Raw genomic sequence first — 13,723 nt, 5'->3', positions numbered from 1 at the left:
ATCTTTAATAATTAGAATTATGAGTTTATTGGCAGGAGTTGTAGTTATAATACCGTTTAAGAAGTCACAAGTGTACAAGGTTTGTTGTTTTTTGCTATATTAGATACACAAGGAACACCTGACTTTGAGGTTGAGAAGTCTTGTTGTGTCAATGATCACAATGTGGGAATTAAAGAGGTCAGCAGTGCCTGTCAGTGATGAAACTGTTCATGTGTCTCTGCAGGATATTCGTACTCTGCGTGGTCTTACACTCTTCCTTCTCATCACTAAGTGTATGACTATGTTGAGGGTGAACAGGACCTTGGCTATCCCTGTTACACTCTTGACCCGCTCACTCTCCAGCCTCTTCTGGCCAACGGTAAACACGAAAAGGCAGCAACACAAGTTCGAAAGATGTTTATCCCAAGCACTGCCTCTTATAATATTACTCTACAAACAGAAAGTCTCAGTTTCCAAGTTATTGCATCCTCAGAAATAATGCTGTTTATAGGGAAAGTTAATAAAAATTGTTTTGCAGGTTTTTATATGTTCGGCTTTCAGGTGTGCTACACTGTGAGATGCATCCCTTAACACAGATAACAGTAGCCCATCTTATTCAGCTGGGAATCATCACCGGCAATACATTTCTAATGAAAACCAAATGGAGCATTTGTAATATTATATAGGACATCGTGTGCAATTTGTGTGCATTGTCTCATTAAAGCAGTTTTATTTTGAGAGACTCAGTGTCCTACCCCGACATGTAATGCTGGTATTATTTTTCTAGATTTGATCATTTTGTGATTCTAAATCTTGGATGTGGTTAGAAACAAATGCCAAGCTCACTACACAGACAGACAGAGACTGAAAATCAGCACCTTCTTGTGTCTTAGATTTCAGGTCTGATCCTGCTGGTGGCGCTGTCTTGCGCGGGGAATCTCCTGTTTGTACAAAGCTCCTGGGCTTTCAGCTCCATCCCACGCTCCCTTCAGTCTCTGCTCTGTCAGTACTCGGGTCTCAGACCTGCCAGGGGCCTCCTCCTCTCTGGACATCATTTCCTTTACAGTGGAGCTTTCTATCTGTCTTCTACTGTGGTGTGGACAGCAGTGGTACATATATTTTTTTTTCTTTGTAAAAATTGTGACTGAATAGATAAGAGACTGACTTATTTATGCATGCTTAAAGTCCTTGAACATCTGTACACACAAGAAACAATCTGTCAAGAGTCCAGGTAACTCTTATGTTGTAACAGACATCTGTCTTTCTTAAAGGTGATAGGTGTGGTGTCCTCATTGGTCAGAAGTGTGAGAAGATCTCAGAGAAGGAAGGATGTCTTCACTGTAGCAGAATTTGCCAGCTACATCAGAAAGAGGATTTCTGAGTTCACTGGGCAGCGTGGATCAACATGGATTGATAACCATGTTGAGAGCAGAGTGAGAAAAAAGCTGTGTAGGCCCTGAAACAGCAGTTTATCAAGTTTACTGTATTACTGGCAATTCTCAATTAAGAAACGTCTGTAATATGTCTCATTTTGCTGACTGTTCATGTTGCTGTGTGGCATTTTGAATTTCTACTGCATATATCATTGTCAAACTATCTTGGAGCAATTACTGTCAACAGACAAACAACATCAAATCTGTGTTTAGGGTTATTGGTAGACTAACTAATGCCACTAGCAATGCTACAGTACTGCAAGTGTCCATAAAGACCACATTTCCCAAAAATCCTATTGACTCTTGTTTTTCAGACTTATTACCTTGAAGAGTTTGAAAGCTTGGTAGATGAGCTGCTGTTCAGACTGAGTGCCCTCTGTAACTGCCTGCACCACACCCTGCCCCCAAAAGCCCATGACTACCTGGAGGAAGAGAGTCCCATCTCCTCACCCATACAGGAGCCCTCCAACATGGACACAAAGGTGAGCCAGCCTCATGTCAAATGTGGAAAAGACACACAGACACATGCATGCAGTGTATGCACTCATATACATTCTTCATGTATTGTGTGTGTGCTCTCACACACCTTTAACAATGTGTCTCCTGTTGTTCGGGCACTGTGTGATTCTGTTGCAGGACTTTGTAAGAACACAAATGACAAAAGAGACAATGGTGAATGATCACACAGATGTCAGTGGCCATGGAGAAACCCTACCTGCATCTCAGCTGAGCAGGTAACGAAATTTCTCTAGCATCTACTCAAGCTGCAGACCATTCTTAAGCCAATAAAGACATGTCATAAATTACAAAATGATAATAATTCTTGTTTTTCTGCATTACCAGGTCCAAGCTTGAACTAGAGATACTGCAGTTCCTGCAGCAGAGAGGCCAACAGAGAAACACTCCCTCCTCAGACATTGTTTTAGCATCTGATAATCTGCAGCATACTGGAGAGAGAGCAGAAGAAAATCCAAATGACAGAGAGCTCCAGACTTATTTTAGAGGACAAAACTGCCTGTCCCTCCCAGAGTCAGCATCGCTCATCAGGATTTGGACAGATGATGTTCTAGAGACACAATCTGACCATTGGACTAAAACAAATGAGAGTTGCTGGTTAAGTAAAACTCAGGCCACTCATACAGAGGTGGTGGTGGAGGTTCTGGTACATGAGGAGCCTGTAAGTGTGGAGCCAGATAAACAGGAGGGTCCCTATGGAGATGACAGTTCATGCTGGGAGACTTCAAGCAATTCCAAAAACAAGATGTCCCAAAAGTTTGCATAGTAATATCTTCTCTTCTGTTAAGATGTATACAATGGTACACTATTGTATGTGCCCAGCATCTAATTGTCTTATTTCACTATCTCTCAAAATATATTGCCTGAACCCCCAAACTACTCCTGGAACCAGTGAAATACATCTTACAAGACGTTTTGATACTAGGCAAATAGTTCATGACTTATTAATGGACAGTTTATTGACAGTTTATAAAACAAAAATAAACCTTTGTGATTTATTTTTGTGTCTAGGATGTGGATAAAAAAATCATTAATAAAGTGATTTTGTTTTTTCATTAACAATAAGGATTGGAAAAACCTGCAGTTATGAATATAAGTAAGTTATAAATAAATGCTTTTTAGACTACACGCTCTGCAGTCTTCATTTGTGCTGGATGGATGAAGAGGATGCAGACCAACTAAAGGAATCATATACCTAATTGTAGACTTGCAACCTGGCACTCAAAAATGTATTTTCAGTGTATTTATACATTAAAGTGGAATATCATTGTTTTGCAAAGCATTGTTTGTATTACAAGAATAGCATCTGAATAGTCGTTCTGGGCTATTGTCTCTCTCTCTCTCTCTCTCTCTCACACACACACACACGCACACACACAGTAAGCAGTTACATTCTCTAACTGTACTGATTTGTTCTCTAAATATTCATTGTTTGTGTTTCATATAAGGTGAAGATGTGTGGACTGCAGAGCTGCAGTGAAATTATTATGTTAAGTATTAAAAAATAAATCTCGTATATCAGATAATAGTCTATTTAACCCACTAGCCCATAAACATGGATCATGGATCCAGTCCTGATCCAGTCCTACAAGCACAGAAGTCATAGAGGGAAACAAGCATCCAATAGCATCCTCCAACGTCTCAGAGTAAGGAATTGAGTGGCGAATTGTGATTGGTGGACCACCGATGGTGGGAACCAATCACAACGTGGCAAGTCAGACAACTTCCAGACGGAGGAGGCGGCGTGAGTGATTTCAGGAGTGATTAGTTTGTATGAAACTACGAGGCAGAGATTCCTACAGCCACATATCAGTATTGATCCGGACGGCGGGTCTGTGCAGCCGACAGTATTTTGATGACATTCATCAGCGTTATTAGCTAAGTTAATTAGCCAGGCTACTTCAGGGAAGCGCGTCATTAATACGGGGCCGCATCATCTGTGGACAATGAGGAAGGTTGCCCTGTTGTTGATTGTGCTGCTCGGCGTTGCACATTTTGCAACTGTCAGCAGATGTGAAGATGGTAAGTGTGAGACATTGTACAACTCTGTGTGATTATTACAGCTGAATAAGTTATTCAAATAAAGCTACAGTGCAGCTGTCGTGTGTTTCCTGCAAGTTATTTTTATACAAACTAGCTAGCTGAGTTGCTGTAGATACTCTGCTAGTCCTGTTAGCACGCTAGCTAACAGGATGGGTCAGCTAATGTCAACAGTACTGCCACAAACACAATTATGCAATTACCTGGCTCCTGAGTGTTAGAATTACGTTAGGCTCATGTAAAATATTAATTCAGCCAGTCCCGTTTCAATTACACTTTGTCAGTGTGTAACATTATGATAATGTTGTCTGTTGCTATCAACTGCTACATGTGATGTCCACGCCTGCCCTGCCCCTGTTGTAATCTGTGCAACAAGCAGTAACACATTGTCCAAGCTTTACTCCTCTTTAAATCAACCCCTGTCTTTTTCTTATGAGATGTGACAGGGGAGAAGGAGGAAGCTGATGAAGAGGACAGTGAGGGTGAGGAGGATGAGGATGAAGACGAAGGAGATGACACAGAGGTGAAAGAAGAGAACGGGGTGCTGATTCTCACCGACAACAATTATGAGACTTTCATGGAAGGGAAAGACACCGTTTTAGTTGAGTTTTATGCTCCATGGTATGTTTGCTATTTCTTCTTATATCTAAAGAAGTTTGTTTTTTAACCACGTCACAGTTCTATGATTACAATTGATTATAAACTTGGTTACAATCAAAATGTATTGAGAATCTTGAGTGAAAACTAAAGGAGCAGTGGAAACTGAGAATATTTCAATGTTCAAGTCACTTCCTATGCAAATTCTGCAACATGCCTCTTTCCTTTCACATCCTTTAAAACTTCCCAACATCTCTGTATTCTTTCTTTTATCCTTTTAGGTGTGGCCATTGCAAACAGTTTGCTCCAGAGTATGAAAAAATTGCTCAGACTCTCAAGGAGAATGACCCTCCTATACCTGTGGCCAAAGTGGATGCAACAGTAGCCAGTGAGTTAGCGAGCAGGTTCGAAGTATCGGGGTATCCCACCATCAAGATCCTCAAAAATGGAGAGGCTGTGGACTACGATGGAGAAAGGACACCGAAGGGTAGAGACAGTTGATTCAGTTACAGAGTCTTCACAGCCTTTCAATATAGACATGTCCTCTTTTAGAATAAAAAAAAAATTATATTACTAATATGGTGAATATCTGTTTGTTGCAGCCATTGTGGATCGGGTGAAAGAGGTGGCTCAGCCAGATTGGAAGCCCCCTCCTGAGGCGACACTGGTGCTGACCAAAGATAACTTTGATGAGACCGTTAACAATGCAGACATCATCCTGGTGGAGTTCTACGCCCCATGGTCAGTCAGCAGTCTGTCAATTATGAAATACAGATGGTTTAATTGTGAATGTTGTTGGCTTAGAAGTGACATATGCATCCACAGGGGTGATGGTGGATCTTTTAAAAAGCAGCTCTTCAAGCAAATAAAACCTCATTGTTTACCTGTTATAACTGACCTCCAGGTGTGGACACTGTAAGCGTTTGGCTCCAGAGTACGAGAAGGCAGCAAAGGAGTTGAGCCAGCGTTCTCCTCCCATTCCTCTGGCCAAGGTGGACGCCACTGTGGAGAATGAGATCGCCACACGCTTTGGAGTCACAGGCTATCCCACCCTCAAGATCTTCAGGAAGGGCAAGGCGTTTGACTACAGCGGACCCAGAGAGAAGTATGGTAGGTGACTGACTGTGTCATGCCTGTCTTTGCTGTTTTCCGTGCATGCATGCGGATCTGTGTGGATATTTCACTTCTGTTCATCCATCAGCAGTAATGCACCTCTGTCTCCTTCTCTGTAGGCATTGTTGACTACATGGGTGAGCAAGCAGGGCCTCCCTCCAAACAGGTCCAGGCAGCAAAACAGGTGCAGGAGCTTATCAAGGATGGGGATGATGCTGTCATAGTCGGTGTGTTCTCCGGCGAGCAGGATGCAGCCTATGAGATCTACATCGAGGCTTGTAAGTAGTTCCACCATGAGCTGGATATAATCCATCCTTTTTATTCAATTATTTTTTATTATGGTTAATGTATGTTTTGCAATTCATGGTCCCAAAGACAGTAAAAAAAACATAACATTCCTGTTCTTTATAATGATGCTTGAAAATGGTCAAATTTTAAATGAACTGACCTGTACTTACCTTACATATTTTATCCTGTCTCTGTGCAGTGACATTCGAACAGAATGTTATAAAATGAAACTTGCAGCAACTTGAAAGTTGCTTGTGATGGGTAATCCATCACAGTTCACATTCAGTCATTTTTCTTTTTCTGTCAAATGCCAATCAAACAGATCTGTGTTACTCATCTGTCTGGCAGGTAATGTACTGAGGGAAGACTTCACCTTCCGTCACTCCTTCAGCTCTGAAGTGAGCAAACTGCTCAAAGCGTCACCCGGTCAGGTTGTCATTGTTCAGCCTGAAAAGTTTCGCTCCAAGTTTGAGCCAGCGTCACACACACTTGCAGTCAAGGTACAGGTTTTTTTTTTTTCTATTTCAATCCCTTTTTTTTTTTTTTTTTTTTTTTAGTTAAATTTGAATTGGTTTCATTGGATATGAAACTCTGACTGGCTTTCTTTCAGTTTTAATGTTAGTATAAAAATAAACAGTCAGCGAAAGGTTTCACTCAACAGCCATTTCTACTTCTAAGTGCTGCATTATCCAACTCTGAAAAGGACCTCTAGTTTTTAACATTTAAAAAAAAGTGAACTCAACAACTTTTTTTTACTGTGTAGGACTCTACATCAGTGTCAGAAGTACAGGAGTTCTTCAAAAAGCATGTGATTCCTCTGGTGGGCCACAGGAAACCAAGCAATGATGCTAAGCGCTACACAAAACGACCCCTGGTGGTTGTGTATTATGGAGTAGACTTCAGCTTTGACTACAGGAAAGGTGAGTTTGTTAAAATGCTGTTTATTTGATCTGACTTTTATTCTTAATGTAGCTATTCAGCAGATTTCATTGTTTAAAATTTAGCATAAATAGCTTTGTTTTGAAGTTCTTCCTTTAAGAGTACATTTCATGCTTTAGTAATCAAGCTCTTTATTTCATTCCTAATTAATTTTCAGCTACACAGTTCTGGAGGTCCAAGGTGCTGGAGGTGGCCAAAGAGTTCCCAGAATACACGTTTGCCATTGCTGATGAGGAAGACTACGCAGAGGAGCTGAAGAGCCTGGGCCTGAGTGAGAGCGGAGAGGAAGTTAATGTGGGAATTCTGGCAGATGGAGGCAAAAAGTTTGCCATGGAGCCCGAGGAGTTTGACGCCGAGGTGCTGCAAGACTTTGTTATGGCTTTTAAGAAAGGTGAGTGTTGAGGTGTTTTTTTTTTTTTTTTTTTTTTTTTTTGACTGTGGGGGTGAATTTTGAAGGATGAGATCATGTAAAAGAAGATGTTTTGTTTGGTTAGGATTGTGCACTTTTTCTTGTAGTGTTTAAGTTTCATTTTTGAAGTGTGAAATTAATTTCAGTTCTTGAGAGAATTGACTTTTATGTAACATTTAAAATGAATTTTCCACAGGATGATAGCAGCACGTGAAACCTCGCAGCTCTCAGATTTGATTAGCTGCAATAGTTTCTTTGTTGGATTTGAATGTAGACTACTTCTTTCTCTTTTTTTTACAGGAAAGCTCAAACCCATCATCAAGTCCCAGCCAGTGCCAAAGAACAACAAAGGACCAGTTAAAGTTGTGGTCGGAAAAACTTTTGATGAGATTGTCATGGATACCCAGAAGGACGTCCTGATTGAGTTTTATGCTCCCTGGTGTGGCCACTGTAAGAAACTGGAGCCTGATTATTTGGCTCTGGGCAAAAAGTACAAAGGGGAGAAGAACCTGGTGATCGCCAAGATGGACACCACAGCCAACGATGTGCCAAACGAGAGCTACAAAGTGGAAGGCTTCCCCACGATATACTTTGCCCCAAGCAACAGCAAGCAGAGCCCAGTCAAATTTGAAGGCGGAGACAGAACAATAGAAGGATTCAGTAAGTTCATAGAAAAACACGCCACAAAACTACAGAAGAGAGATGAACTTTGAAACTTTCTCTCCTGACCAGTAGCTAAGAACTCTTACCACTCTCAGGCGGCGCCTTGGAGGACGCTGAGAGGGGCCTCTGGGAAGGTGAAGGGAACGCAGCGGAGTTAAACGGTGTTACTGAGTTGAATGATGATTATTATGTTCAATCATCCTTTTTAGTTTCTGTTCATTTGAAGAGATTCAGCTTTCTTCTGTTTCTAAAAGCATGTAAGCACTGTTGAAGATTTAAGTCTTTTTAAATAAAACTCAAAATGACGTCAGCTTTGTGTGCCAACACTCAAATGTGACTCTTTGTTACTGTAAATCACTGTCATTTCAAATGTAAGAGCCAGCATTGAATACATCTCAGAAAACAAGGGTTTTAGAAATTCAAGTGTTTTTAATCACATTTATGAACAATTTAAACATTAGTAATACAAACGGCTACATTCTGAGACAGGCAAGAATTGCCCTGGCAGTACTCAGTCATCCTCATTATGGTGCATCTTCTACAGCCAGTCATGTTCATCCAGTAATCACCTAACATGTTCATCATTTTGAACTTATTTTGCTGTTAAAAAGTTTTGGCAGGAGCGAGATGCACCTGTAGCAGTTTCTGTGACAAGGACATCTTAAATACCTCATAACTCTATAGATAATAACATCTAAAATCACAAACTTGGCCGGGTTATACTTTGGGAAAGTGCATCATGCACTGAACATGATTACGTCTTCACATGCTGTATGTACATATGAACAGTGCATCATTCTGTGCACATGTTTTCACTAGTTATCTAAAGGAAACTTTCATGGTTTCATCACTGCTGCAAAACACAGAAAATATCTTTACAAAAATCTGCTCTGGTGTGACCACAGCTTTGAGGTGAGACATGGGTATTGCAGAGGTTGCAGCCTCATTCACAACATTAAGGCACTTGAAGATACTGGCACTGAACGGGTTGGTTCTTGAGATGTAGTTCAGGGTGGAGGATTGTTTAGGAAAACTGTTGTGTGAACCGTAGGTGGAAATCACGGATCTTCTGCAGCACAAACTTCAGCTTCTCAGCGGGTGGCAAGATGGTCATCCTGAACAGAGGAGGACAGAACAGGAAGAGGGACGTGGGTTAATGGCAACACTGTCACAGGTGTAGTCAAACCAGAGGCAATATCAAGTTTAAATGACCAGTTTGTAGTGAGACTGCCTGAGTCAAAGCACTAACCTGAAGTGGAAGGTTCCCTCTCTCTGCCCAAAGCCACTACCTGGCACCAGACAGATCCCCTCCTCCTCCAGCAGCTTCATACAGTAGAACATGTCTGGGACCTGGCCTTCTTCCTATAGAGACACACGTGCACATATTTGTACATGTAATTGTCTACACAGATGAATAAATGAGGATGACGCAGGGTGTGTGTAGAGCAGACCTTGGCCTTGTCAATGGCCTTTTGAGGTAGAGTGATGCGGGGGAAGGTGTACATGGCCCCCTGGACCGGGTTACAAGTGATACCAGGTACTGTGTTGAAGATCTCTTCCGTCAGCCTGGCCTTCTCTGCCAAAGCTGTTAACACCGCTGTCCGCTCCTGCAGGGGAAGATAATGGTAAAACTGTCAGGGAGGAATGAATGCATGAACTCAAGCCTGTGTCTACCAGTGTCCGTGCTGAAGCTGCACCTCCTCCAAAAGTTAATGATCATCAACTTTTTTTCACTTTATCACCAGGCTGAGACAAGAGTGTCTCCAGTGTCCAAGTTCATGGTAAGTCATCCATGTAACTTCTAGGCCCCGGTTGGAATTACAGTCTAATGCCTGTCTCTCATTATTTACATCCAGCAATGGGTTTTCATTGGCCAGGTTAATGTGATGTATTTACTCCTGATTGATGACCATCTGAGCCAAACTGCGGGATAGCGGGTGCTTGTAAGCATACACTGGTTTTCTTCTACACATTCTGTGCAATGAAAGCTGCATTTGGAGGAACCTCGTTGTGTCTGGTTTAGATATGGAGTTCAGTCCTTAAACTTTTAGCCAGGATTACTTATGATTATTTCCACTATAACAATTAACAGTACATATGATAACACCATTACCTGAGGGTAAATCTGTTATTATTTTCGCTGTTACAATTAACAATCAACAGTATATATTGCTGTTCATGGTCTCTCTCTCTTCTCCCTTCCTCTCCTCCCTCACCCACTCTTTCTTCTCTCAAACCCAACCGGTCGAGGCCGACGGCTGCCCACCCTGAGCCCGGTTCTGTTGGAGGTTCCTCCCTGTTGAAAGGGAGGTTTTCCTCCCCCCTGTTGCCAAGTGCTTTCTCTTAGTGGAAATTGTTGGGGTTCTCTCTATGATAAAGTATGGTCTTGACCTTTACCCTGTAAAGTGCCATGAGATAATATATATTATGATTTGGCGCTATACAAATACAATTGAATTGAATTGAACTAGTGCCTATCTATCGAATACAATGCAAGATGACTGGATGAGATTTATTTTTATTTATATTCTGTTTGGTTGACCGATATTCACATAAGTCTGGGCGTTCTGGTGACTTCAGGCTGTAATCAAATCCTTTCCCAGGTTAGTCATGAAAGAACATATGTGTTTATCCATACACTAGATGTTTTACTTAATTTTTTTACTTTAATTTTATTTTACCACAACATTCACAGCATCGTCTTAGATGATTTTGAATGTCCATTCCAAGATGAGCTTCTCAAATAAAGAAAATGCTAATCATCAGTTGATGATTTAATGTCTCCTGGATGCTGAAGCATGCAGTCATGCACGGCAAATACAAATAAAAATACAAATACAACAATACATCCTTTGCAGCTGGAGACTCACAGTACCCACGGACACACAAATGACCATCACCCTAATGGCTTCCTTAAACCACACAATGCTTCAGCCTAACTGTGGGTCTGACGGACACAAGCTACCAACATTACAACAGTATGCATAATGCATGCGTGAAAATGTAACAGAAACAAGTGAACACGTGTAATAGCATTTTTCAACAATCAAAAGCTGATTATTCACAAAGGACTGAGTGGCGTGTGAGGACTTCAGCACACTCAATACAGCCTTTGTGTGCATAGATTACATGGCGTGGTATTTATGAGTATTTACTTAAATAATTCCGTGTTTGCGTACACTCAGAGCATTACCAGGATGTGTGCTAGCTGGTGCGCTTTGTGTGTTATTCAGACCTTCATAAATGTGGTGTAGGAGGGCTCGTCTGGCTGCGGGGGGTTGACCACCAGGTCCAGGAGAGCCTGTCCAGGAACTGGGGGACACAGACGCACTGACACCAGTTTGGTGAGCTGGACCTTCACCTCGGGGTCCATGTTAATCACTTCCATGTAACCGCCACGGAATCCACACCTGACAAAAACAAACAGAGGAAAGGAAAGTCAAACACGAAGTACACTCTCAGTGCAGGTGACATGTACACGTCAGCAACAGGAGCAGAGTTAGCAGAAGTAACAGGCAGTAGGTCAGTTAAAGGTGCCCTATGGAGTTTTCTTGTTAACAAAGATTTACAGTCACTGTTACTAATTATATACATCAAACAAACGTGTTGAATGCATTTCCTTTATAATGAAACAAAGCTGAGATTTTTTTTTTAACATTCTAAATCCTGTATTCCACAACTAAAATAAATTATGTTATATAATCATGCTAGGTTTTAAGCAAATATACTGAGAACAATCAGTTGAACTTTTACTTTGAGATTTGCTGATATATAAGATATTATATTATCATTATCAAAACTGTGACAGATGTTTACTGTGGCTTAGGCATAAGACAAATGACATTTTGTCCTTTGCAATAAGGAACAACTACTGTAATAAATACCACCTGTAAACTGCTGCAAGTGACTTGCTTTGATAATATGATCAAATATTTTTATAGTATTTTAGCCATCATGCTTTACATCAGCTCCCACCACTCACTCGTCCATCCTAGCAGCAACATGTCGAAGATGGAAGAGAAAGGACAAAAATACTGCTTCATTTTATTCAATGGCGACCTTACTATTGAATAACAATACTAGCTAGGTTCAATCTACATTAGTTAACACTTAAAAACTATTGTAAAATACGGTGCTAGCAAGGTCGTGTTCCATGTTGAAAAGATTTTAGTGAACAGCTGCCCCCTATGAGACTCCATACTTGTTTTCAAACACAAAAGAGCCATGCAATTGCGCAAAAGTTTTAGGTCCAGCAACACTGATAATATTATGCCACTCATTGAAGCTAATGATGCTATTAAGACTTGACATAAATTGCAGATGTAAATCAAACCTAATTTCAGGCATTTGTTGAGTACATTCTATACGTTTTCACCTTGCGCACATTATTTGCCATATTCCTTCGTAGATCAGGCGTTCATATTGGTGAAACAATTGCTAGGGCTGTCCATTATTGTGGACCACCACGTGCTTTGTGTGTCCCTTACCACGATATAACATCAGCTCGCCTCTGCCTCCACTCAGGCGCTCCTGGGTGAGAGAAGCAACCTCGAACAGGTCTGCTCGAATGCCTCACCACCATTTATTTTCGCTGTTCAAATTATTTCTGAACACAACTAAAGTTTGATGATTTTTCTCCATTGCTATGGTTGTTAATCCAGTGTGCTTTTTTGCCCTAGCTCAGGACTTTTTCATGTTTTGTCATGCGTTAGTAACGCCTTTTTCTTTTAGAGTGTGAATTACCTACCATTTACAACGTGTTGCATGTAAATGCTTTTTGCAAGTGGTGGGTGTTGATTTCTTTGTTAATTTAGGGGGCTAAATTAAAATTCCACAAGGGAAAGTTCCAATGTTTTCCATTGTCACGGACTGTAGAAATGGTAAAGGATTGATGGTTGTTGAGAGGTTTGCCAGGTTGCGCCAACAACCCCCAAGCTTTCCATTGCCCAGTGAACAAACACAAATTTCCATCTCACAGGTTACACTTTATAAGTAGATTATGTGTACTATAGTTAGTAATAAAACTAGTGGCGTTATGAAGTAACATGGCGACTTTTACTGCTATGTTATCTCATCGCAGTGGTGTACGTGGCAAAGTAATGCGAGGCTTGATCTTCCAGTTCCGCTAGCACATGTCCCGACCGCAATCGATGCGTTGATGGAAATATGGCAACTGGGCCATATTCCTCTCAGCTGTGCTGGTGCACCCAAGTATCCTCTTCCGGTTACCCAATCATCACTCTAGAACAACACCTAATCATTGAAAGGATGATGAAATAATATCAGGTGCCCTGCAATATCCACAACCTCTCTATCCCTGGGTAGGACCTAAAATGAATAGTCAGCTTATCTTACACTAACTCAGACAGGCCCTTATATTAGTTATGTCAAATAACTTTCACCGATACCTTATTCATTAAAAAATCAAAATCTAGAAAAAAAACATCTGTAGAGATAAGAATTAGCTCTCTGGGAAATGTGAGCAGGGGTGTTTCGCCATGACCAAAAACAACCATTGACTTAAGTGTCAAGAAATAGATAAGCTATAAATAGTGCAGAGATCGACTAAGAGGACTGATACTTTACACCTTTCCTATATCAGGTCATAGAATCTACACAATAATTGTATATAATGCGCCGCATATTCACTATGCACTTGCTATATACAAGTGTGATAATCCAATACTAATAGAAGGTACTATGTCCGCTGGCCAGTTAACTATCTTCTCTGCCCCCGTGTTGGTTG

The 13,723-nt window shown here is 41.0% G+C and overlaps 3 protein-coding genes across 3 annotated transcripts in view; 2 read left to right on the top strand and 1 right to left on the bottom strand.

The window, feature by feature from the left end:
- pkd1l1 (polycystin 1 like 1, transient receptor potential channel interacting) overlaps positions 1-2,694 on the top strand; it is a 29,086-nt gene extending 26,392 nt beyond the window's left edge. The window contains exons 49-54 of the mRNA XM_022766266.1: positions 224-358; positions 873-1,088; positions 1,251-1,412; positions 1,727-1,894; positions 2,049-2,146; positions 2,256-2,694. Coding sequence (XP_022621987.1) covers positions 224-358; positions 873-1,088; positions 1,251-1,412; positions 1,727-1,894; positions 2,049-2,146; positions 2,256-2,694 — 1,218 coding nt within the window. The remainder of the gene's footprint in view (positions 1-223; positions 359-872; positions 1,089-1,250; positions 1,413-1,726; positions 1,895-2,048; positions 2,147-2,255) is intronic.
- Positions 2,695-3,665: 971 nt separating this feature from the next.
- On the top strand, positions 3,666-8,287 carry pdia4 (protein disulfide isomerase family A member 4). The gene is made up of 10 exons (XM_022766246.1): positions 3,666-3,950; positions 4,406-4,589; positions 4,847-5,052; positions 5,168-5,306; positions 5,470-5,675; positions 5,798-5,956; positions 6,315-6,466; positions 6,730-6,886; positions 7,063-7,296; positions 7,615-8,287. Exons 1-10 carry the CDS (start codon positions 3,875-3,877, stop codon positions 8,025-8,027), a joined length of 1,926 nt encoding a protein of 641 aa, XP_022621967.1. The 5' UTR covers positions 3,666-3,874; the 3' UTR covers positions 8,028-8,287.
- Positions 8,288-8,386: 99 nt separating this feature from the next.
- gpt (glutamic--pyruvic transaminase) overlaps positions 8,387-13,723 on the bottom strand; it is a 13,717-nt gene continuing 8,380 nt past the window's right edge. The window contains exons 9-12 of the mRNA XM_022766245.1: positions 11,213-11,387; positions 9,429-9,584; positions 9,227-9,339; positions 8,387-9,092 (exon numbers count right to left, since the gene is read on the bottom strand). Coding sequence (XP_022621966.1) covers positions 9,002-9,092; positions 9,227-9,339; positions 9,429-9,584; positions 11,213-11,387 — 535 coding nt within the window. The 3' untranslated portion in view covers positions 8,387-9,001. The remainder of the gene's footprint in view (positions 9,093-9,226; positions 9,340-9,428; positions 9,585-11,212; positions 11,388-13,723) is intronic.

The sequence above is a fragment of the Seriola dumerili genome, unplaced genomic scaffold, assembly GCF_002260705.1.
Source record: "Seriola dumerili isolate Sdu_G_001 unplaced genomic scaffold, Sdu_1.0 BDQW01000822.1, whole genome shotgun sequence".
Lineage (NCBI taxonomy): Eukaryota > Metazoa > Chordata > Actinopteri > Carangiformes > Carangidae > Seriola > Seriola dumerili.
Note: the sequence above shows the minus strand (reverse complement) of the source record. Positions and strands in the feature narration are given on the sequence as shown.